The sequence below is a fragment of the Siphateles boraxobius genome, unplaced genomic scaffold, assembly GCF_051911475.1.
Source record: "Siphateles boraxobius isolate OS27281-9 unplaced genomic scaffold, OSU_SipBor_1 48, whole genome shotgun sequence".
In the NCBI taxonomy this organism is placed as follows: Eukaryota; Metazoa; Chordata; class Actinopteri; order Cypriniformes; family Leuciscidae; genus Siphateles; species Siphateles boraxobius.
In genome coordinates, this window is record NW_027509119.1 from 2,128,291 (window position 1) to 2,151,301 (window position 23,011).

The 23,011-nt window shown below is 37.2% G+C and overlaps 2 protein-coding genes across 7 annotated transcripts in view; both read right to left on the reverse strand.

Annotated features, from left to right (window-relative positions):
- Positions 1–3: 3 nt before the first annotated feature.
- Positions 4–8,626, reverse strand: pabpn1l (PABPN1 like, cytoplasmic). Of its 2 annotated transcripts, XM_077201580.1 has the most exons (7): positions 8,526–8,626; positions 6,358–6,446; positions 2,523–2,590; positions 2,330–2,436; positions 2,167–2,254; positions 653–780; positions 4–349 (listed from the first exon to the last, which is right to left on the reverse strand). In XM_077201580.1, exons 2-7 carry the CDS (start codon positions 6,416–6,418, stop codon positions 310–312), a joined length of 492 nt encoding a protein of 163 aa, XP_077057695.1. In that variant the 5' UTR covers positions 6,419–6,446; positions 8,526–8,626; the 3' UTR covers positions 4–309. The 2 variants fall into 2 exon arrangements, with proteins under 2 accessions (XP_077057695.1, XP_077057694.1); XM_077201579.1 differs by having other exon boundaries at positions 4–780.
- Positions 8,627–9,930: 1,304 nt separating this feature from the next.
- Positions 9,931–23,011, reverse strand: part of cbfa2t3 (CBFA2/RUNX1 partner transcriptional co-repressor 3) — an 85,695-nt gene continuing 72,614 nt past the window's right edge. For 2 of the 5 annotated variants that reach the window (XM_077201529.1, XM_077201532.1), the window contains exons 9-13: positions 22,763–22,831; positions 21,203–21,256; positions 16,824–17,014; positions 14,505–15,593; positions 9,931–14,141 (exon numbers count right to left, since the gene is read on the reverse strand). In XM_077201529.1, the coding sequence (XP_077057644.1) occupies positions 15,282–15,593; positions 16,824–17,014; positions 21,203–21,256; positions 22,763–22,831 (626 nt within the window). In that variant the 3' untranslated portion in view covers positions 9,931–14,141; positions 14,505–15,281. Of the gene's footprint in view, positions 14,172–14,474; positions 15,594–16,823; positions 17,015–21,202; positions 21,257–22,762; positions 22,832–23,011 lie in introns of all 5 variants that reach the window. The other 3 variants (XM_077201531.1, XM_077201530.1, XM_077201533.1) reach the window with 3 other exon arrangements.

Here is a 23,011-nt window from a genome sequence, read left to right on the forward strand (position 1 = left end):
GACTCGTGATGATATTGTTTTTATTTACAGTGATTTTGCTCAAGTCTAAGCACTGAAAAAGCAAAAATAGAAAAAGTACTGAAATTCACAAGGCATTTCGGCCTCTCACAGGCATGGTATTTTAAAGAAATCGTATAAAATGTAAATAAAATAGTAACCACTCAACAGAAGCTTTCTGTAGTGTCATACAAGATACACACACACACAAAATAATCATAATAATACTAAACTGAACTCCCTTCATGCAGCATGTACTTTAATTAGCACCAAGAAGTGCTTTGAAGATAACAGAAAAATCAAAAATGAATATCAAAAAGAATCAACCCATGGGCGAGCTCTTCCATTTTCCCTAAAACAAAAAGTACAATTTTTATAACATCATTAAAGAAAGTCAAACGATGGATTTACAGAGAAATGCCACACTTCCGAGAAAGCACAATATGATTGTTAACCACTATGATCACTTGCATTAGTTTTTAGGCGTCACAAATCGAAAGGATTATGGACATTTTTCAGTATGTGGATATTTAATATCATTACGGTTAGAGAATAAGCATATATGAAGAGTGCAAGGCCACGGACCACTGTGGAAATCTGGGATAATTAAAGGTCCATATCATGTGAGGTACGGTTATGTATTGGCTGAACTGACCTAATGAAGTGGCAGCCTCTTAATGGGTAAAACCTGGAGGCACGGGATCCCCGTCCTCGGGACCAGCCTCCACGCAAGTACGTATCTGTAGTCCTGAAACCGGGAATATTTGTTCTTTTTGGCAATACCTAGTCCACAGAGTTTGAATTTAAAAGGTTTACCATCACAGATTTGTATTTCAGAAACAAAAACAGATTCATTACAAGGAAACCAACACTTGTAGACACTAAGGCACTTTTATCTTGTGGTGTAAATGAAGCCAAATTCTGATTTTCACCTTTTTTGTGAGTTTGTTTTCATTAAACTGTGGCCCATATTGGATTGGCAATAGTAAACTTGACCACATGCATACAACAGCCTACCATAACATGTCTATTGGAAGAAAACAAAAATAAATATATAGCTGCAGGCAGCAAATAAGGGGCGAAAAACCGCAGAAATAGGCAAAAAGAGGAGCTAAGCTTGGCAGGGAGCATCAGACCAACTGCGACAATGAGGAATTAAAGAAATCCTAAGGTGATTTTAGTCAAAAGGGCTGAAAAATCATAAATAGAATCATTAGTAATATAATTTAATTGCTTATCACTTTTGACCAATAGGTGGTGCTGTGACCAAATTCATTTTTTGTGGTTAGCGTCCGCTTAGCACGAAATCCATTACATTTTGCCTGCATGGTCTTAAGATGATCTGAATTAAATTTGGTGAAAATTGGACAAACGGTCTAGGAGTTTGAAAAAGTACTTTTTTACAGAAAAAAAAACATCAGATAGAAAATTCGTCCGACTATGGCAAAATTGGTTTCTATGTTCTCAGCATGACCGAGGGAATCTATCAAGACCAGTTTCATTACGATAGGTAAATTACACTTCATTATAAGGCATGGTGCTGATAGAGTTTTGTAACAATACACCAATGTGTTCCTGTAAAACAGCTTTTTTCCACAAAATTCAAAATGGCTGACGCCCAAAATGAGCAATATGGGAAAAGCAGGTATCGTTCGACTCTGCATGCTACACCGAATCTAAACAGACCAATTTATTTTTTAGATTTTTGGCCAAAATGTCCAGAAGTTATAAAGCAAAAATTTTTCATATTTCCTGGCCACTAGGTGGCACTGTCTCAAAACAGTGCAGGTATCCTCAGCTAATGGTTGTCCTAACACACCAAGTTTGGTCAGAATACGCTTTGTCAAATTCGTTCAAGGAACCAGAAGGTGAATTTTTTGTTTTGTTTTTAGCCCTTACAGTTCAAAAGTGCATGAGTGCAACTTTGGCCAGTTGGTGGCGCTAGAGAGCTAGAGGCTCCAAATTGGCTGTGGTCGATGTTCAGACTGTGCTTTATATGTGTGCCAAATTTCACAACTTTTTACCATACGGTTCTACATGTTTCCATAGGCTCAAGAGTGAAACTAATGGATACAATGTGTGCTAAATAAAGGCAAAATATTAGATTAAAAAAATAATTGTGGTGTGAACGTAGCCTCATTCCCATCATGCAATGTATTTTCATCTCACCTTGATGACACGCCCTCTGAATAGGGTTTCATCTAAAGTCAAGGCGGTCCTCACCGACTCCCTCTCCGAGAACTCAATGTAGGCGAAACTACAGGGAAAACACACACATAAAACACGCTCGATGTGAAAATATCATTAGTTTTGCAGCCAGAAGGATACATACCCTTTTGGATGGCCTGTGAATCTATTATACGGGATTGTAACTCTGTTTACGTGGCCACAGCCATTAAAGTACATCTCCAATTCGTCGGCGGTTGCTCCATAATCCACCTGTAAATCAAACAATACTGCATAAACACACACTGCAAACATGACTGAAATACAATATGAAAAGTACCATTCAAATATGAGCTTACATTTCCCACATAGATAGATCTCCTATCAGAATCTATTCTCTCTTCATGGGTCATATTGAAGAACAATCCTGAGGAAGGCAAGATTATACAATTTTATTAGAATCATATCAAATATTAACGTTGTATTTTAAATAATGAACGGCAAGTCCATGGATCGTGCGATATTTACGCCATATGATTGAGTAGGTTTAAAGACAGAAGTCCAATTGTACAAACACACTGGATATCTATGTTGGTTTAAAAATGGTGCTGAAACACACACTGAATATTTGTTTTTCTAATATTCTCAAATTTCTTGTAACTGATATTTGGGTAAAATGTTTATCGAATAAAACCACATATTTAAGCAAAGGTCAACTTTATCAAAAAGTGATCTTCAGACAAGTATTCTTCACATTAATTATAATGTTTGCAGACAAACAATTGTTTGATTTTTTTTGTTAACTTAATTTTTTTTTTTTTTTTTGTATTATCAAATCACTGACAAACAACCACGCGATCATTGTGTGTTAATCGAACTGGTTCTTTTTTTCCTGGTTTTGATGTTGGAAATGTTCAATAGCTTTCAGGGATGCCTGATATATCGGCCACAATATCGGTAGATATATGTTCATTTGTAATGTTATCGTTATCGATAACACAAATTGGCCAAAATATATTAGCGCCGATAAATAATGTATTATTTCCTTCAGCTGAGACACTTCAGATGCGCACTGCTCATCATTAGGGTTTTGAATTGCTTGAAATATGATTAAATCACTTAAAAAAAAAAAAAAAAGGAAAATACAGTGAAGTCTGTTGTATCGGCTACATAAAATTATAATAAGAACATTATAATTGTGTGCTTGGGACGTGGGTTGTAATGATCTGACTTGTTTTTGTAATCAGGCTCTCAAAAATTATAAAAAAATTGGATTTAGAGATTTATCAGCCAATATATCAGTTATTGGCTTTCAGATATCAAGAATTATCGGGTTTTGGCCAAAATCTTCATATCGGTGCATCAGTGCATCCCTAATAGCTTCAGTCAACACTTCAAGGTACACAAAATTCAGGTGCATTTTTAAATGTTTTAACTAATCTAGGGCTGTCACTAATAATTATTTGGGTAATCGGTCGATTATTTTGATGATAATCAGACTTTTTTGTTAATAAAAATAGACCCAAGTGAACAATGGCCTTTAAAATCATTTAAAATGCATATAAAACAACAATGAGGCAAAAATAATCGGTTCAAAAAGTATCAAAAGCAAGTAATTATTTGATTTTATTGAACATGTACAATACATTATTCAATATAGATAATATAAACAATCAACGCATGTATATTAAGCATTATAACAAATGCCTGCAGAGGGCGCCAACCTAAACAATCCCTGTTTAATATTAATACTGGCCAAACAACATTCAATTCAAATCTCACTTAAACTTTGATATTGCGCAACTTCTGTACGATAGAAATGCAACAGCCACTAATGTCTTGAACAAGAACATGTGGACATAAAACTATTTTAAGGGATTAAACTATTTTGAAATCACATTAAACAACAATTTGCATATTTAGAAACAAATTGATGAGATATTCTCCTGTGTTGGTTTATGTTTGTAAAAGATTATGTTTAAATCTAATCAAACTGCAAACGTTGCGTTTCCCAGATAAACATTATAAGCAACACAAACTCAACACTTTAAATGCAGAGATGGAGTTTGCGACGCGTGTAAATGATAACAGTGCAACACTTCGCTATGAGATTTTATATGCATTACTAAATTAACGTTATTGAAACAAAAACAATCGCATACAGAAACTGATCTTACTCCGCCACAGAATAAAACCTTTTAAAAGATAATTGTGACTTTCTCACATTTGCGATAACATCTCGCAATTCTGACTTTATTTCTTAGAATTGCAAGTTATAAAGTAAGAATTGTGAGATTATAACGTGCAATTGAGAAAAAAAGTCAGTCTTTTTGTCAGAATTCTGATTTTATTTTACGCAATTCTGAGATAGTCACAATTTACTTTTTTATTCTGTGGCGGAAACAAGCTTCCATAGGAATTAAAGCATGTCTAATTGAATTTAAAATTTTGGCTAGTGGGAGTAAGGGAAAAGTCAGAATTGCGAGATAACGTGCAATTGAGAAAAAAATTTTCAGACTTTTATCATCTCGCAATTCTGACTTTTTTCTTACAATTAGACGTATCACGCAATTGCGACTTTATATCACGCAATACTGACTTTATTCTGCCTTTAGATCACGCAATTCTGCCTTTAGATCACGCAATTCTGCCTTTAGATCACGCAATTCTGCCTTTAGATCACGCAATTCTGCCTTTAGATCACGCAATTCTGCCTTTAGATCACGCAATTCTGCCTTTAGATCACGCAATTCTGCCTTTAGATCACGCAATTCTGCCTTTAGATCACGCAATTCTGCCTTTAGATCACGCAATTCTGCCTTTAGATCACGCAATTCTGCCTTTAGATCACGCAATTCTGCCTTTAGATCACGCAATTCTGCCTTTAGATCACGCAATTCTGCCTTTAGATCACGCAATTCTGCCTTTAGATCACGCAATTCTGCCTTTAGATCACGCAATTCTGCCTTTAGATCACGCAATTCTGCCTTTAGATCACGCAATTCTGCCTTTAGATCACGCAATTCTGCCTTTAGATCACGCAATTCTGCCTTTAGATCACGCAATTCTGCCTTTAGATCACGCAATTCTGCCTTTAGATCACGCAATTCTGCCTTTAGATCACGCAATTCTGCCTTTAGATCACGCAATTCTGCCTTTAGATCACGCAATTCTGCCTTTAGATCACGCAATTCTGCCTTTAGATCACGCAATTCTGCCTTTAGATCACGCAATTCTGCCTTTAGATCACGCAATTCTGCCTTTAGATCACGCAATTCTGCCTTTAGATCACGCAATTCTGCCTTTAGATCACGCAATTCTGCCTTTAGATCACGCAATACTGACTTTAGATCACGCAATACTGACTTTAGATCACGCAATACTGACTTTAGATCACGCAATACTGACTTTAGATCACGCAATACTGACTTTAGATCACGCAATTCTGCCTTTAGATCACGCAATTCTGCCTTTAGATCACGCAATACTGACTTTAGATCACGCAATACTGACTTTAGATCACGCAATTCTGCCTTTAGATCACGCAATACTGACTTTAGATCACGCAATACTGACTATATCACGCAATTCTGACTTCAGATCACGCAATTCTGACTTCAGATCACGCAATTCTGACTTCAGATCACGCAATTCTGACTTCAGATCACGCAATTCTGACTTTAGATCACGCAATACTGACTTTATATCACGCAATACTGACTATATCACGCAATTCTGACTTCATATCATGCAATTCTGACTTCATATCATGCAATTCTGACTTCATATCATGCAATTCTGACTTCATATCATGCAATTCTGACTTCATATCATGCAATTCTGACTTTTTTTCACACAACTGCTTGATATCAGGATTGAGAGATAAAAAGTAGAAATTACCTTTTTTATTCTGTGGCGGAAACAAGCTTCCATAATAATTAAAGCGTTTATTTAAAATTGTGGCCAGTGGGAGTGATGAGAAAATATGGGTCGCATGGCCAAACTAGTTAAAAACCACTGTCTAAATTTCATGGACTTGCCAAAGTACGGTCCAGAAACTCTGTAAGTGTGTCTTTGGCGCATTGAACTAGGGTTCACATTTGTCACAGAAAGCAGAGATGTCCTACAGGCCTTCTGGGACATGCCTCATTGAGCAGTGATGATGGGCTCAGGTGTGTGCCAGCTGGAGCTCACCTGCCTGAGGACTGTAGGGAAACGCTCGCTCTACCTCACACTGCATGTCAGACTCGTCCATCTCCAGCTCACGAGTTTCAATCCAGATCCTGAAGGAACAACGTTTTACACACAAACAGAGCTCCTTAAAGGGGGGGTATAATGCCCCTTTTACAAGATGTAAAATAATGTCCCTAGAGTTTGTATGTGAACTTTTAGCCAAAAATACCCCACAGATAATTTTTTATAGCATGTTAAAACGGTCGTGTGTCGTTTTGTGTGCGTGTCCCTTTAAATGCAAATGAGCGGCTACTCCCGGCACAGAGAGGCGGAGCTTCAAGAGCTTGTTCTTAGCAGAGCCACATAGAGTGTTGTTGCGAGGCGGGGTTTATGTAAATTTTACATAAACCCAGGAGGGAGCTCATGTGGACCCTACCAGCCCTTTGTTGTAGCCCTTAAAAAGCAATTTCTGTAAATAAAATATCTCCCTTTGTTTGAACTTTGAGCGTTGTAACTTTGCAGATGTTGTTTATGCTCAAACTGCAACATTACACACTAACTAAAGTTAGAAAAGTGAAATCACAATCAAACACCCCTTTAAGTACACAGAAAACCTGTTCATGGGTAGATGACATAACATCTCTTGCAGGGTATGATTTTTTTTCTATGACCTCAAATTAATTGTACCTACATGATATTTTGTTGTTTAAATTCTTACACCGCAGCGGCAGAAATATATTTATATGGATGAATAAGAACATTTTAAAAGATAATTTGACTGACTTCTTTTCTCAGAATTGTGAGATAAAAAAATCACAATTACCTTTTTATTTTTTATTCTGTGACGGAAACATGCTATATTTAAGAGTATATAGTAGAAATAAAAAATTCTTATTTACTCTTCACCAAGCAATATGTTTTTTATTTCTTCTGTGGACCACAAAAGAAGAATATGGACAACATTTTCATACAAGATTACCAGGTATATAAACTAAAGTCCTAAAATGATTTTGGGGTGATCTTTTCTTTAAGAGAAAAGTGCCAAAATAAAAAACAAAACTAAATGCTTATTAAACTTAAAAAAAATAAACCCTCCTACATTTATAGGAATGTTACTAAAATGTTACTCGTTCCTTTAATTTTGTGTTTAGCATTGATTTGTTCAGCGCAATAAAAAAAACAAGACTGACAACAACTTTTGCAGGATCACATTCTTTTATGATTTTCTCTATGACCTTAAATTAATTTTGACTACACGATATTTTTAGTTTAAAATTATTCTCACACCGCAGAACTAAATTTATACGGAAGCATGTTTTCGCCACAGAATGAAAAATTGTAAAAGATAATTGCGACTTTTTATCTCAATTCTGATTTTAAAACAAGCAATTCTGACTCATTTTCTCAGAAATATGAGATATAAATTTGCAATTGCGAGAAAAAAAACAAGTCAGAATTGCGAGATAAAAAGTCGCAATTACTTTTTTTATTCTGTGGTGTAAACAAGCCTCCGTATATTTAAGAGTAGCGATAGTAAAAATAGAAAAGTGCTTATTTATTCTTCACCAAGTGGTATACTTATTTAAATTTTTTCTGGGGGCTACAAAAGAAGAATGGGGGGAGAAAAACATTTTCGTACAGGATTAAAAGTCCTAAAATAATTTTGGGGTGATCTGTCCCTTTAAGAGAAAAGCGCCTAAATAAAAACAACAAAACTAAATGCTTATTAAACGTTATTTATAGGAATGTAACTAAAAAATATTTTTAATTTTGTTTAATAGCATATCGACTTGTTCAGTGCAATTAAAAAAAAACGCTGCACTGCCAACGTGGAAACTCCCTATTTCGACGAATGATTATCAACAAGAGGAATATACAGGCAAAAACTGCACGAAGGTAGGTAGGCTTGTGTGTACATGTATCTCGATTTTAGAGTATTAGTTGATTATTGTGCGATATAATAAACAAAATTGTCTTGATATGAAACAGCACATGCCGCATACGTATTTTGATCAATTTTAAACGTGATAAAATGGCGAAATCATTCAGTCTGGATTCTGATATCGACCATTTTATCCACCATATTAACATGTGACACTCTCTTATATTTGCTTAATAGTGATATTTAACGATTTTTAAAAAATAGTTTACAACGACATACAGACAATTGATAGTTTGTGAAACTTTACCTGGTGAATCCGCGCTGGTTTTCAACATCAGCTGCAACAGCTTCCGGCTTCAGTCCTTAACTATTAACTAACACACCTGACTGACTAATCAACCCAATGTGTGAGTGTGTAGGAGAAGAAACAGGTGTGGATTTTTTTTTTTTTAATTTAAAATACATTGTTATAGTTTATTTGATTATTTTCCCCTGAAATATGTGGAGATTTCAAATGTACTTTTGGTAAAATTTTGGAATTTCTAATATGCCAATCCTACTGGAAACAAATATGATCCTCTAAAAAACAATATATATATATAAGATCCGCTGGATAAACTGAAACATTTACTATTGGATATCTTATTGGATATCTAATCTTTGTGATTTTACAGATTAAAAAGGTAAAAATGTATACACATTCATATTTGACTAAAAATCCCTAAAATATGTTGAGATTAAAGAACAATCTTAGTCAAAATAGTCAAAGGAATATATGCCAGATGTATAGTCAAATAAATTCTAGGAATGTGTTAAAGATCCCCATTATAAGTGTCATTGATTTGAAATGCTGGTTAATGGCAAGACATCAGTTTTTAGGCCCATTCCTCCTTTTATAAAACTTAAAAATAATGTCTATAAACTTGTAAAAATGGTTTCAACTGTACCTCATTGACATACCAGCTTTTAAAGGGATGGTGCACCCAAAAATAAAAATTATGTTATCATTTACTCACCCTGAACAAAAAAGAAGATATTTTGAAGTAGGCTATTCGGTAACCAAACAGAATGACTTCCATAGTAGTACCATACCATTTTTATTTTCCATACTATGGAAGTCAATGAGGTTTGGTTACCGAATAGCCTACTTCAAAATATCTTCTTTCGCATTCGACAGAAGAAACTCATACAGGTTTGGAACAACATAAGGGTGAGTAAATGATGACATAATTTAAATTTTTGGGTGAACTGTCCCTTTAAAGTCCCCCTGTAGTCAATAATTTGATCCCTTAAAACTCATCTTTGATCACCAAAATGACATAAACCTTTAATTCCTTGAGAACAAATTTCTTCATGTCTGAAAATATCTTGAATGTAACTCGACACCCTTGCCTCATTTAGAATTCGCGGATATATGAATATGCAAATGAGCCGCAAAGATCCACTCGTTGACGATCACACGTTGATCTGATTGGTTACAAGGTAGTTTTGTGACGTCAGAAACGCCAGCGATTTTCAAAGCGTGTTTTTGAGACTGTCTTTGGTTCACTGCAGTTTTAAGGAGAAAATACTCAGCAATGCTGTCGACTTATGCATTTACACATGGTTTGTCTTAAAACGTATTAAAACACCAAATAAACTATATTAAAAGCTGGGTTTTCACCACAAGAAATATCTTCTATGGTGAAAAAAAAAGCAAATTCAGAGACTGGTCAAATTTCACTGTCTTTTTAATTACACAGATACGCAGATCTCAACACAGACAATAACCTGATTTAGAATGTTTACAGCGTCACATGTCCAACAAAGCGCACAGTAAGAGAGCGCGAGGGAATCGCAAAAGTGGGGGAAAAGAGCATGCAAGAAATAAATAAAGAAAACTCTCCTGGCACAGTTCACATCATCTAGAGAATGATAACAGGACCTTGAAAGAGAAAACAAGAAAACATTTTAACACACCAACCTTTCCGACTGAATCAATGCCTTCTTCTGTAATGATGTATTGCACAATACAGTATAATCATCAACGTATCAAACCAAGCCTTTGCTGGTACAGAAATATCTTGCTGTTATGGCGCTTATCATGTGCATTGCATGTTCAATGTTCAGTTTTACAGTAGTGTAAGGTTTCCACTACTACAGCCTTGCCTGATTTCTGATAGACTTTCTGCTGTTAGCCTAAGTGGATGTTATAGTCATAATAAAAGTGACAAAATAAAGCATTAGTGAGGCTGGACAACATTAGTGATGTGCATTAAAATGGCTTAAACCAGCGTAAAATGGTCTTTTAAGCTGTTGTTTCCCAGCCAGACTACTTGACAAACCCTATTTTACTTTGCTGAATGTGTAGGATGTCGTTTCTCTCTCTTTCTCTCTGTCTCCCGATATCAACCTTTGAACTTGTGTCCCCTGACAAGGCCAAATGCTGACCGAATCAAGAGATTTGTTTCGAGAACGAGGGCCTTTCGATGTGCCGAATGACAGCAGAATTACAGTACACAGTGTAAAGATGCATTTGCATGCTCTTGTTTTGGTTATAGAACAGAATGGCCAAAAAAATATTGCAAAACATACAGTATGCTTGCATGAGTTCTGGACTAGCAGACATGCAAAGCTCGAAATTGTATCTCAATAAATTTTATTTATTGAGTTTATCGCAACTTTGTTATTTTAAAGCTCTGGAGATTCAAGTAAGTCCCTTAGAAAGTATCTTTAACTCACATTCATTCCCACATTGAAATCTTTTGAGGAAGGTTGGTTTAAATCAATGTAGCTTTGGATGCCGGGGAATAAAGTACTGATCTCTTCCCTCGATGTGTTTTTACTGTTTATCTTGTGCTTTCAACATGGTCATTTTGTACACTTTGGTTTATGGGAATAGTCGGTCGCCCATGTGTCCGAACGGCTTCTATGGGTGTGCAGTTATGCTTTGGTCTGTGCTTTTATCATTTTGGACATTTATGAGATATGTTTATGTTCAGTGGCTCAAAACATTCAAATAAAGTACAACTTTAAACAATTCTAAGACTAATTTTTCATTTTTTTTCTACAGTCAGGTAGACTTAAGTCTTTTAAAGTCGTTTGAAGAGAACATCGCGTATGTTTATAGCTAGCGACCTCAATCTATTACACATCTATTTAATGGCACAGACATATGAATGTAAGTCTATCACACCCTTGAGAACTGAGTTACTGACGCAGATTTCTATTCTGAAATGTCATGAGGTGTGTTTCCCGAAACCATCGTTTCAACGAACACAAGCGTCGCAGAGTTGTGTGTTTGTAACGACACTCTCGACCTGCGGTTAGAAGCAGAGTTTCATGTTTGCAGGACATGTGGACTCAATAAATCCTGATCTTGAGCAAAATAATCAAGATGGCATTCAATACAATCTATATCTTTTATTTAGGATACATGCAAATATCATTTATGTCTTTTAGTTTGTCAAGAGATTTAAAGCGTCGTTTTTGAAGAGTGCGCATGTGCGAACGTGCCGATGATTGAATCTGGAAATAAAGCAAAATAACTGAGAAAAATTATAAATAGTCCTCAGATTTAATTTATAGCGAAACATCTAGCATTAATTCGATCTCAAACAGATTCATTAAAAGTAGTTATTACTCCAACACATGCGTTACATCATTAAACAACGTGGTTGAACGACCAATTTGCGACAATATAGTTTCGGGAAACAGTCGTGAATAGCGAGTCGATTTCTTCACCGATGCATCGCACTGATAGTGAAGCAGAGTTACAGCGTTTACGGGAAACACACTCCTGGATTGCTCGATCTGCATGTCTGCTAGTGGTTTGATTTGGATTTGTTTACAGGAGGTAGCTAACGTTAGTAGGCGAAGAGAGGATGGTTCATCAAAATATCCTCAAAATGGAGGGAGAGAGATAGAGAGAGAGACACCTACTTCATCAGACTGGTGTTTCAGTGTCCACTGATTTGGGGTCATGTGTTGCTGATATTTTCAGGGTGAGTTCATATATTACCTTAGAAATGTGATAAATTAAACCTAAAATCGATTAGGAACAAACAGGACTTTCAAGTTTGGTCCGTATCAGAGGTTCGCCATTATAAATGGACCAAAACAAAGGCTGCAAACAGGGCTATTTTTACCTTTAACAAACATGAACGTTGCTCAGTGCACACAGCAGCTTCTATTGATGTTTTCCAGATTGCAATATTATGTTTGGTACCACGTTGGATGGATCACAAGTAAAAAAAATCTTGGTACCAGTTGAGAACCATCATAGTGTTCGCTTGACTCCTGGATAATCGAGGGTTTGGTTTTGTGATTGTATGTGCATGCATGTGTGTTTGTGTGTGCAAAATTACACATTGAACCACTGCAGTGACACTTTGGCCCAAAGGATGGCAATGTTTCACACAGATTCTAGTGGTTTTCCTCCTAAAATCCCAGTTTGGGAACTCGCTAGGTCAGTATATAGTGGTTTGTCGACACGCTTATGGCTACGAAAGCGTCTCACCCATCAGCAAAATCCTATACACGATCAGGGATGTCTTTTCCTCCAACACACGTTGTAAAATGATCATTCGAGACAGAAAAGGTTAAATGGAGAGAAATTAAATTCTAGACATTATACTTTAAAGGTTTCTGTTATTTGGCAAACTCATTTTTGGACCTCTTTTTTTTAAATACTATGTACATTCACATTAATTTACCATGGTAATTTTTAGATATATTTATATGTATATTTATATTATAAGGTACCCTAAGGGTCGTTTTTCTGAGGTTCAATTCAGTAGCTGAATTCTTCTTTCCATATTGCACCTCCGTTCTCTCACTGTCTTACAATGCGAGCAATATAAAATATTCTACATGAGGAGTCTCATCATCAATATTGATACAACAAATCCAACAATAGGTACAACACAGCTTCTCTCCCGTTAAAAGAGTGTCTTTTTCTGTCCAATGTTCGGCTGAAACCTAAAAGAAGACAAAAAAAAATGGCGTCCCGAATTCGGGGAACGCACACAAGCAGAAATCGAAGACAGAGACATCCAAGAAACAAAGTAATATCTACAAGCGACTTTTGATCCCTTCATGGATTTGAGCTTCTGTCAGGAGACAAAAGGGATGAGCGTATAGGGGGAGGTAGAAAGAGCGAGAGAAAAGAGAACCAAGTCTACGCCAGTCTCGAAAGTCATGCTTTGGAAAACGAGTGAAATCGTACAACAAAATGTCTCGGCAAATGTAAATGTTTCAGAAGAAAAGGCTCATTCTTAGTGTACAATCCATTGAGGTTTTTTGGCAGTTCCGTTGCCGTTCCCGTTCGTCTTTTTCGTTTGCTAATCCTCGCCTTTTCTTTCCTTTTTCGTGTCGTTTCTCTTTCTCTTCGTGCTTTAAACGTCACTCGTAGAGATGAATCCGGGCTAAAGTTTGCGTTCCTCAAGATCCGAGTGGGAACTCAGCAAAGGTTTGAGTTTCTAGTCACTGTTTATTCAGTTTCTGCTGAGGAGGTGAAGTTGTTTGCGTTTGGTTACAAGATGAGTGCTTCTTCGTAACTTTGGCAGTGTATAAAAAGGTTTGGATCATTTTCTTTCTTTTTTTCACTTAGAATTCATTTGGGTTCACGTCAGTACAGAGAGGTGAGTCTGGTGTAGATTTTCTTGGCTCGCTAGCAAGGTAGTTAACAGGTTCTTCTTATCACTATTATCTCTTTTGGATTTTTGAACGTTTCTTTTGTTTTAATTAAAGCCAAAAAAATGTAATGCAATGTTGTGAGGAAGTTGCTCTGTGGTGGACGCTTTCTGTTTAACCTTTCAATTTAGAGGAATCCAAACTACATTCACTACCAGGCAAAAGTTTGGATAGGTAAGATTTTTAATGTTTCACCTGCATTTATTTGATAAAAAAAAAACAGTAATATTGTGAAATATTATTACAACAGCTGTTTTCTCCAGTCGTTCATTACTCCAGTCTTCAGTGTCACATGATCCTTCAGAAATATAAAGTCTTATATGATGATTTGCTGCTCAAGAAACATTTCTCGTTGAAAACGTTATTTAAATTTGTATTTCAGGATTCTTTGATGAATCGAAAGTTTTGAATGGAAAGAACAGCATTTCTCTGAAATAGAAAGCTTTTGTACAAAACTGTTTTCAACATTGATAATAATCATAAAAGTTTCTTGAGCACCAAATCCTCATATTATAGTGATTTCTGAAGGATCATGTGACACTGAAGACTGGAGTAATGATGCTGAAAATTCAGCTTTGATCACAGGAATAAATTACATTAATCACATTAAAACAGCTGTTTTTAATTCTCATAATATTTAACAATATTGCTGTTTTTATTTTTAAAACATTAAAAAACTTCTTTTAAAAATCTTACCAATCTGAAACGTTTGGCTGGTAGTGTAAGTCCACCGGCCACACCGGTTTTCACAGAGCAAACCTCACTTAAAGGGTGTTGAGGCAATGTCTTAAAACATGAATAAACATGTGTAACTGTTCCCTGGCTTTTCCTGCTCATGTTGAATTTAGCGCAGTAGACCTTTGTGTGAAGGAATCTGAGCTTTTTTGGGAGATTCACGAACACAAGAGCTTAACGTAGACGTGAAAGCCAGGTTCCTCACTCGAGTGAGTATGGTGGAGGTTCCTCAGCTAGTTTTGGATGAAAGATGCTGTAGCAGCAGTAGACGTTAGTGTTGTCAAAAGTACCGACTTCGGTACTGAAATTTAAAAAATGTGATGCTTTGAGCAGAATCGTAATCACCTCTGATTGGCCGTTGTGTTCACGCGCTCATCAAATATGTCTGTGGTTGGCTACAATGATCAGCGCTTCAAAAACATGTTGTAAATATACATCAACGACGCTCTTCACCGAGCGCTAACACAGACACAAACGCTCTTGTGCGTTGATCATTGTAGCCAATCACAGACATATCTGATGAGCTCGTGAACACAACGGCCAATCAGAGGCGTTTACGATTGCACTCAAAGCGTCACATTTTTTACATTTCAGTACCGACTTGGTACTTTGGTACAACTCTAGTAGACGTGGTTCAGGACTCGGGGTTCATCGGTCAGCGGGACGAGGAATCCATCAGAGCGGGAGTTGCAGGAGTGGTTGAGCGAGAAACACTACATGAGCTCGCGTCTTTCGGACTGGCGCTGGAAAGCGGGCCTGGAGGAGTGCTCTCAGAGCGAGTGGGGGGGACACTGGACGATGATGACGATGAGGTGGAGGAGGGCGTCCCGATTGGCACCGTCAAGCCCTGACTGCACACGTGATGGTGCTTCTCCCAGTCCTTGTGCTGGCAGAACGAGCCGCAGTAGCGCGCGGTGTTGCATCCGCTGCACGTCTCGCTAGCCTTGCGCCCGCAGTTCCAGCAGCTCTGCGGGAGAGATACGGACTGTTATTATTGACAAACCAATAAGATTCAATATCTATGCCATGATAAAACAATGCATATACACATATTACAGTATTATTAGGGATGCACCGAAATGAAAATTCTGGGCTGAAACCGAAACAAGTATCAATAGTAGTGGTGGAACAGATCACGAAATTCACAGTTCGGATCATTTACGGTTTTTGAGCCACAGATTGAATCAGTAAAAAATATATATATATATATATATATTGAATGCCTGTTGGGTTGGCTACTATGGATACTTCCCCACCCACTCCTCCCGGTTCCTGCAGGGACGTTTTTGCTTTTTATCGGCGTGTTGGGGTTCCGGTACACCGGCCATGTCAACGAAACGAATCAATGAATGAAAATGAGCTTATCAATGCATCTAAATTCGCAACTACGGTATCTTTGTAGAACTTAAAAAAAAGAAACAAAAAAGATGCTACAGCCGACTCAACTTCCACGGACAGTTTTTAATGTTTTATCATAACTAATAACTAGTAATAACTACTCAAGATTTTGCTTCAGTATAATTTTCGGGACAATTAGGGCCGGATTTGGGATTCGGGACAACATCTTAGATTTCGGGACTGTCTCGAATTATTCAGGACTTCTGGTCACCCTAGCTCTGCTGGAGAGACACGGACTGTTATTACTGACAAACCAATAACTAGCAATATCTATTAGGGGTGTAACAACGCCCTCATGTCACGATTCGATACATATCATGATAATAATGTCACGATACGATATTATCGCGATACTCCAAGAGATACGGTAAAAGGTTAACAAAAAAATGCAGTGTTGATTAAAATGTTAAATGTGGTGTTACATTGTGTGTGTAAATGAATAGTCTTGGACTTGGTGCTGAAACCCAAAGCACAGGACAATAGAGACACCAGAATAACAATATTCATGATTCTGAAGCTGAAAATACTGAATTATTTTAGATGAATATGATTGCGCGCTTTCACTGACTAGATATATTTATGGATTATTATACATTATATATAGCAGTTCTGACACTAAAACTCTATAAACTGGATTTTTTTTCTCACAGTAATTTTTATTTTGGATGAACTATCCACGATACATGTTGTTGCATTTTTTTATTGCGATATATTGCGTCACGATATATTGTTAAACCCCCTAATGCAAATGGGTAGAAGATAGAATCGCGTGATTTGTTTTCATGTGTTTGTTACTCACTTCACTGGAGTCCTCCTGCTGGTTGATGACGGTCAGTGCGTCCTCGGAGGCCTGTCTCTTGGCCTCGGCCAGAGCTCTCTCCATCTTAGATCGCTCAGCCGAGATCATCTCGTGAGCTTTCCTCTCCGCATCCGACACCGCTTTCTGCAGCTCCGACATGGCCTGCCTCTTCACCTCATTCACAGCCTCCTCTGAAAACGAGGAGGAAAATAAGACTTTAGATCCTCTCAACATCCTCTTCACCTCATTCACTGCCTCTGAAAATTCAATTCACGTTTATTTGTATAGCGCTTTTCACAATGCACATCGTTTCAAAGCAGCTTTACAGAAAAGTCCATATTACAATTTACAGTGATCTGTTATCAGTCTGTGTCCTACTACGAGATGCGTCACAATCAATCAAAACCCAACTTTCATCCTATGTGCCTGTTGAAAAGATAATGTTTAATCTGAAAAAAAAAAAATTCACCGATGTTCGAAAAGATATGGGGCAGATTTATTGAATATATGAATAATTTGGATGTCACATTGATTGAAAATGCTGATTTGATAATTTAACCCTTCTCTAACTTATGTAAACCTGTCTTTTACATACTTTTACGTGCCTTTAATACTGTCCATTTGAGTGTTGTCTATTGGGGGGCTGGGGGGGGGGGGGTGCTTAGAAAAGATTGTTTACTTGTATACTGAACTGAATCTGTGAATTGTTCATGTGAAAAATAATAAATATATTGCTAAAAAAAAATCTATCAAAACCCACAGCCAATCAGAACAGCATGTGGGCGGAGTCTCACGATTCACATTTGTTATTAAAAATACATATTGAGTTACTAAAACAATCTTTGTTAAAGGATACACTTGTTTGTTCAGTTTGAACACGATCAATTTCAAGATCCAAAGGGAGAATTATCAATTGTTGCTTTCACGGCTACAAAGCTGGAGCACTAAATGATATTTAAAGTCACATTACACGCTTTTAACATTAAATAAAGCGCATACACACTACCTGAGATTATCATGGCCACAGTTTGTGTTTGTTTTTCCAGCGCGACGTCGCAGAAAAATCTAAACCGTTTCTAGAAGCGTCGCATGTCGCGGCTGGCTAGCACAAAAAACATTTTATCGCGTGTAAGTTATGTATTTCAGAAATGTACATTTACAAAATCACAGTTAGCGAAAAAGGTATTTAAACAATGTAATAATTTAACGCAGAAACAATGAGCTTATTGAAGTGCTGAATACTTGTCTGTTAACAGATGATCATGACATTTAGCAAATGTAGCATTGGTGCACGCGGATTCAGAGTTTGTGAAAATGAGGAATATCAAGAGGAAAAAAGAAGACATTATCCCTGTAGATCCTCTCAACATCCTTTATTGAGGCACTCAAAGCTTCCAGTGTTTCATCTCTCCGAACAGATGTACATCATCCGAGATTTAAAACATTCTGTCAGAAAAATTAGCTATTTATAATTTATCCCGAACGACAGTGTTTACAGTTATTTCCAGTGTTGATAGGCTGTAGACATCATGAAAGGTCCTTCACAAGCTTGCCTATGTATCTAACAATATATGATTCAGTATTTTGGTAACACTTTACATTAAGGTTCATTAGTTAACATGAACTAAGAATGAACAATTCTTCAGCAATTGTTAATCTTAGTTCATACTAATTGTAACATTTACTAATACGTTAATAAAATCAAAGGTTGTGTTTGTTAACATTAGTTAATGCACTAACATGAACAAGCGATGAACAGCTGTATTTTTATGAACTAACATTAACAAAGATTAATAAAAACTGTGACACATGTATTGCTCATGGTTAGTTCATGTTAGTTAATGCATTAAATAATGTTAACTAATGAACCTTATTGTAAAGTGTTACCAGAATATCTATATATAGCAGTTTTTCCCCATGGTATGAATGTCAAAATTATGGCCAGTGAAAATGCTGAGTGGCTGGTAAAATAAATAAATAATAATAATTCATTACATTTATATAGCTTTTTTCTGGGAACCTCAACCACCACACACACACACACACACACACACACACACACACACACACACACACACACACACACACACACACACACACACACACACACACACACACACACACACCAGCTTACTGCTGGAGAGGAGACAGTGATGAAGCCAATCAGTGTATGCAGATGATTAGGAGGCCATGTGAATTTGTCCAGGACGCCGGGATTTCACCCCTACTCTTTTTCCGAAGGACATCCTGGGATTTTTAATGACCACAGAGAGTCAGGGCCTCGGTTTAACGCCTCATCCTTTGACAGTATAGTGTCCCGTCACTACACTGGGGCGTTAGGACCCACACAGCGCCCCCTACTGGCCTCACTAACAGCTCTTCCAGCAGAAACCTGGCTTTCCCAGGAGTCTCCCATCCAGACACTGGCCAGACTCAACCCTGCTGAGCTTCAGTGGGCACCAGTCTTGGGCTACTGGGTGATATCGCTGCTGGCGTTGGAAAACCACAAGCCACAGTGGCTGGTGAGGAAAGAAGTTAATGTTAATAACTTGTTGTCAAAACTGCTGTTTTGTGGGGTTATGGCGTTTAGATAGTGTGTAGATGATTTCAGAATCTGTCCGGATATTGTGTGTTCTGTTAATGCATGTGTATTGCTGGAGGGGATACACACACACACACACACACACACACACACACACACACACACACACACACACACATTATTGCAGATTTTACATATGTCTAGAGTCTACAATCTTTGCACCATAGTGTGTTTACTCTAGAAAGCTGGTTGTGAGGAGCCGATCATAAATATCTGTCATAACACACCCTCCATTCAATTCTGCCACAGGCTACTGACTGTGTGTGTGTGCGTGTGTGCGTGTGTGTGTGTGTGTGTGTGTGTGTGTGTGTGTGTGTGTGTGTGTGTGTGTGTTTTCAGTATTCAGTTTGTTCTCTCCGCACCTCCCACACACACATCTCCTCGTTTTTTTTTTTTTCATGCATTCATTCTTCACTTCTTTGCTTCTCTCTTCATCTCTTTTTGGTTCTCGCCAATTCCTCTGTATCTTTGAAAACACTAGACGGCTTAATCAGACTCGGAGCATGCACCACTAAAATTAGTTTGCAAATTTAATTAATTTTTATCAAGGAGACTTGGGAGCAGATGCTAAAGCAATTGGCACATAATGGAAAACACGGGGCGGCAATATTAACGTTTTAATCCCACAGGGATATGTCAGTTTTCAAGGTTTTTCTTTCTTTCTACTATTCTCTTGTATTCTTTTCAGTTTCAGGCAGAAGGACATCAGAATCTAGACACTCACAGGTAAGAAAATTAAAGTTTGACAAGCCTTTAATATCCCAATTATTTCTCCCAGACAGCAATGAATTAATAAAAACTTTATTTTTACATGAGTTTCCAGTTTTTGAAATCTTAGTAACCTCATTTTTAGCAATCTCAGTTTTCAGTTTACCTCTGGAAATTTCAGAAAAGGCCTGTCAATACTTTAAACTTTCAAAAATCTCAAACATCTTTCATCTAATTCTTCCAAGACTGCGATGCCTCATTTGTTTGAATGAGAGATTTTCGGAGAAACACCTGAGAGAAGAGCTCCATTAAAGTGGTGGTTGATTGTGATTTCACTTTTCTAACTTTAGTTAGTGTGTAATGTTGCTGTTTGAGCATAAACAACATCTGCAAAGTTGGGACGCTCAAAGTTTAAAGCAAAGGGAGATATTTTCTTTTACAGAAATCACTTTTTAAGAACTACATCAAACGGCTGGTAGGAACTACAATGAGCTTCTTCACGGGTTAGTGACATCACTAACCCTAAAATTTACATAAACCCCGCCCCCAGGAACACGATTTATAGATTATTATGACAGAATATGCTAATCAATGACTAGAAGATAGTTAACTCCACATCAGCAACATAAATTCATCAACTATCCATTCAGAAATGTTCATGTGAACATAAAAGCTAAAAGTTTATGAAATGTTTAGAATGTGTGTGTGTGTGTGTGTGTGAGGTAATCGAAGCTGCTAACACACACACACACACACAAGCTCATGAAGCTCCGCCCTCTGTGCCGGGAGCAGCAGCTCATTTCCATTTAAAGAGACAGACACAAAAACGACGTGTTTTTGCTAACCCTCAAAAAGTGACAATTTTAACATTGTATAAAAACATCTGTGGGGTATTTTGAGCTAAAACTTCACATACACACTTTGGGAACATCAGAGACTTATTTTACATCTTGTGAAAAGGGCATTATACCACTCCTTTAAGTCTTCAGGGGCCATCAATGCAATAAAACGTAAAAGAAAACAAACAAAAAAGCAGTAGTCCAGGTGTAATACGGGCGCCGTTACTCACCCTGTTTGTTCTGAAGTTGCTTTAATGCTGGCGAGAGTGGGATACTTGTAGAACCTGCATGAAAAACAACTGCAGTTAAAAGGGATTTTGTCACAGTGAAAATGCAGCCAAGATTTGCAGACAACAGCAGTATAATAAATTAGTAATGGCATATTGATTTTACTCAGCTGTAATGTTAGTGGTGTGGGTCACAATTAATACGTGCCCTTTGACCTCAGACCTTTAGGCAAGTGACACCACCTGTGCTCTGGCTGATCTCATCAGTATTATGTGTGACCTTTATGGCCAATCAGGCTTAAGTACAGCCCCTTAACATCTTATAATAAAACAGATTAACCCAAGAACAATCCCGCTGTGTTTCCACTCACTTCCCTTTCTTCAGGGTTCGTACAAATACTGTAAAATGAACATACAAGACTTTCAAGGACTTTTCAAGCACTACTTTTTTGTTTTTTTCCAAAGACTACAATCAGAGATCTCACTTATAAAACAATATCTTTATTTTCTTTCACATTCTAAAAAAAGGCAAATAGATAAAAATATGGCACAAATAAAGTGCAGAAACTAGAAACTTTAACCATTGAAAGGAATTCGATGACAATATATGATTGACCTGAATGATGAAAGCTGTATCACATACTTATATATTATGTATGATATTCATAGCCATGCGAAATATCTCTATATCTATATCAGACGAGCTGCAGCGTTCATTTTGAGTGAAAAGATTGTTTATTGATGAAGTTAAACACTAAATTCTCATATATTGTCTTTCAGTAGTTCAAGTGCTTTTCAAGTACCTTTTCATAAATACGACAGTTTTCAAGGGTTTTTCAGGACTTAAATTTCAAAAAGTAAAATTTGAGCATCATGTACAAACCCTGTTTGTTTCTCTCTTCGTGCCGGGTCACGTTTATGGGCTCTACCTGTGCGGATCTGCTGTTGACTGCAGGTTTACTGCATTATCACTGCAGATTCAACTGCAGTTGTGTTTCATGGCCGTGACAGATGGAGATCTCTGAACACTAATGACATTCAGCGACCGCCTGGCCTTGCATAGCTACAGCTGTGAGGCCCTGCTGGCCTGTTGGTTATGTGTGACCCTGGACCACAAAACCAGTCACATGTCGCACGGGTGTATTTGTAGCAAAAGCCAACAATACATTGTATGGGTCAAAATGATCAATTCTTCTTTTATGCCAAAAATCATTAGGATATTAAGTAAAGATCATGTTTCATGAATATATTTTGTAAATTTCCAAGTGTCAATATATTAAAAAATGATATTTGTGAGTGGATGCAGCAAAAGCACAAACATGGACAATTTTAAAGAAGATTTTCTCAATGCTTCGATTTTTTTGCACCCTCAGATTCCAGATTTTCTCAGTCAAATATTGTACCATGCTACCAAACCATACATCAATGGAAATTTTATTTATTCAGCTTTTGTGATGTATAAATCTCAAAAATTCAAACTTGTGACTGGTTTTGTGGTCCAGGGTCATACATTTGTGTGCATGTGTAGAAGTCGGTGGCAACGCTCTGTCCAGATGCACTCACCAGCCTTTCTCCAGATCTCCTCGGGCAGGTATCCTGAAGGGGGCCGGTGCAAGAAATCTCTGTGGATTTCTGTAAAAGAGCATCAAAAGAGAGACTTGAGTTTACCTGGGATGAGAGAAAAGCTTCGTAAGCCCTATAAGGACAGGACTAGTTTAACATGGAGAGGAGGGGTAGAGCAATTATTACCACAGCTTCTCTGTGATTTTAGTCCCGTCTGAATGTGCATCTCATCATGAACAATATCAGTAA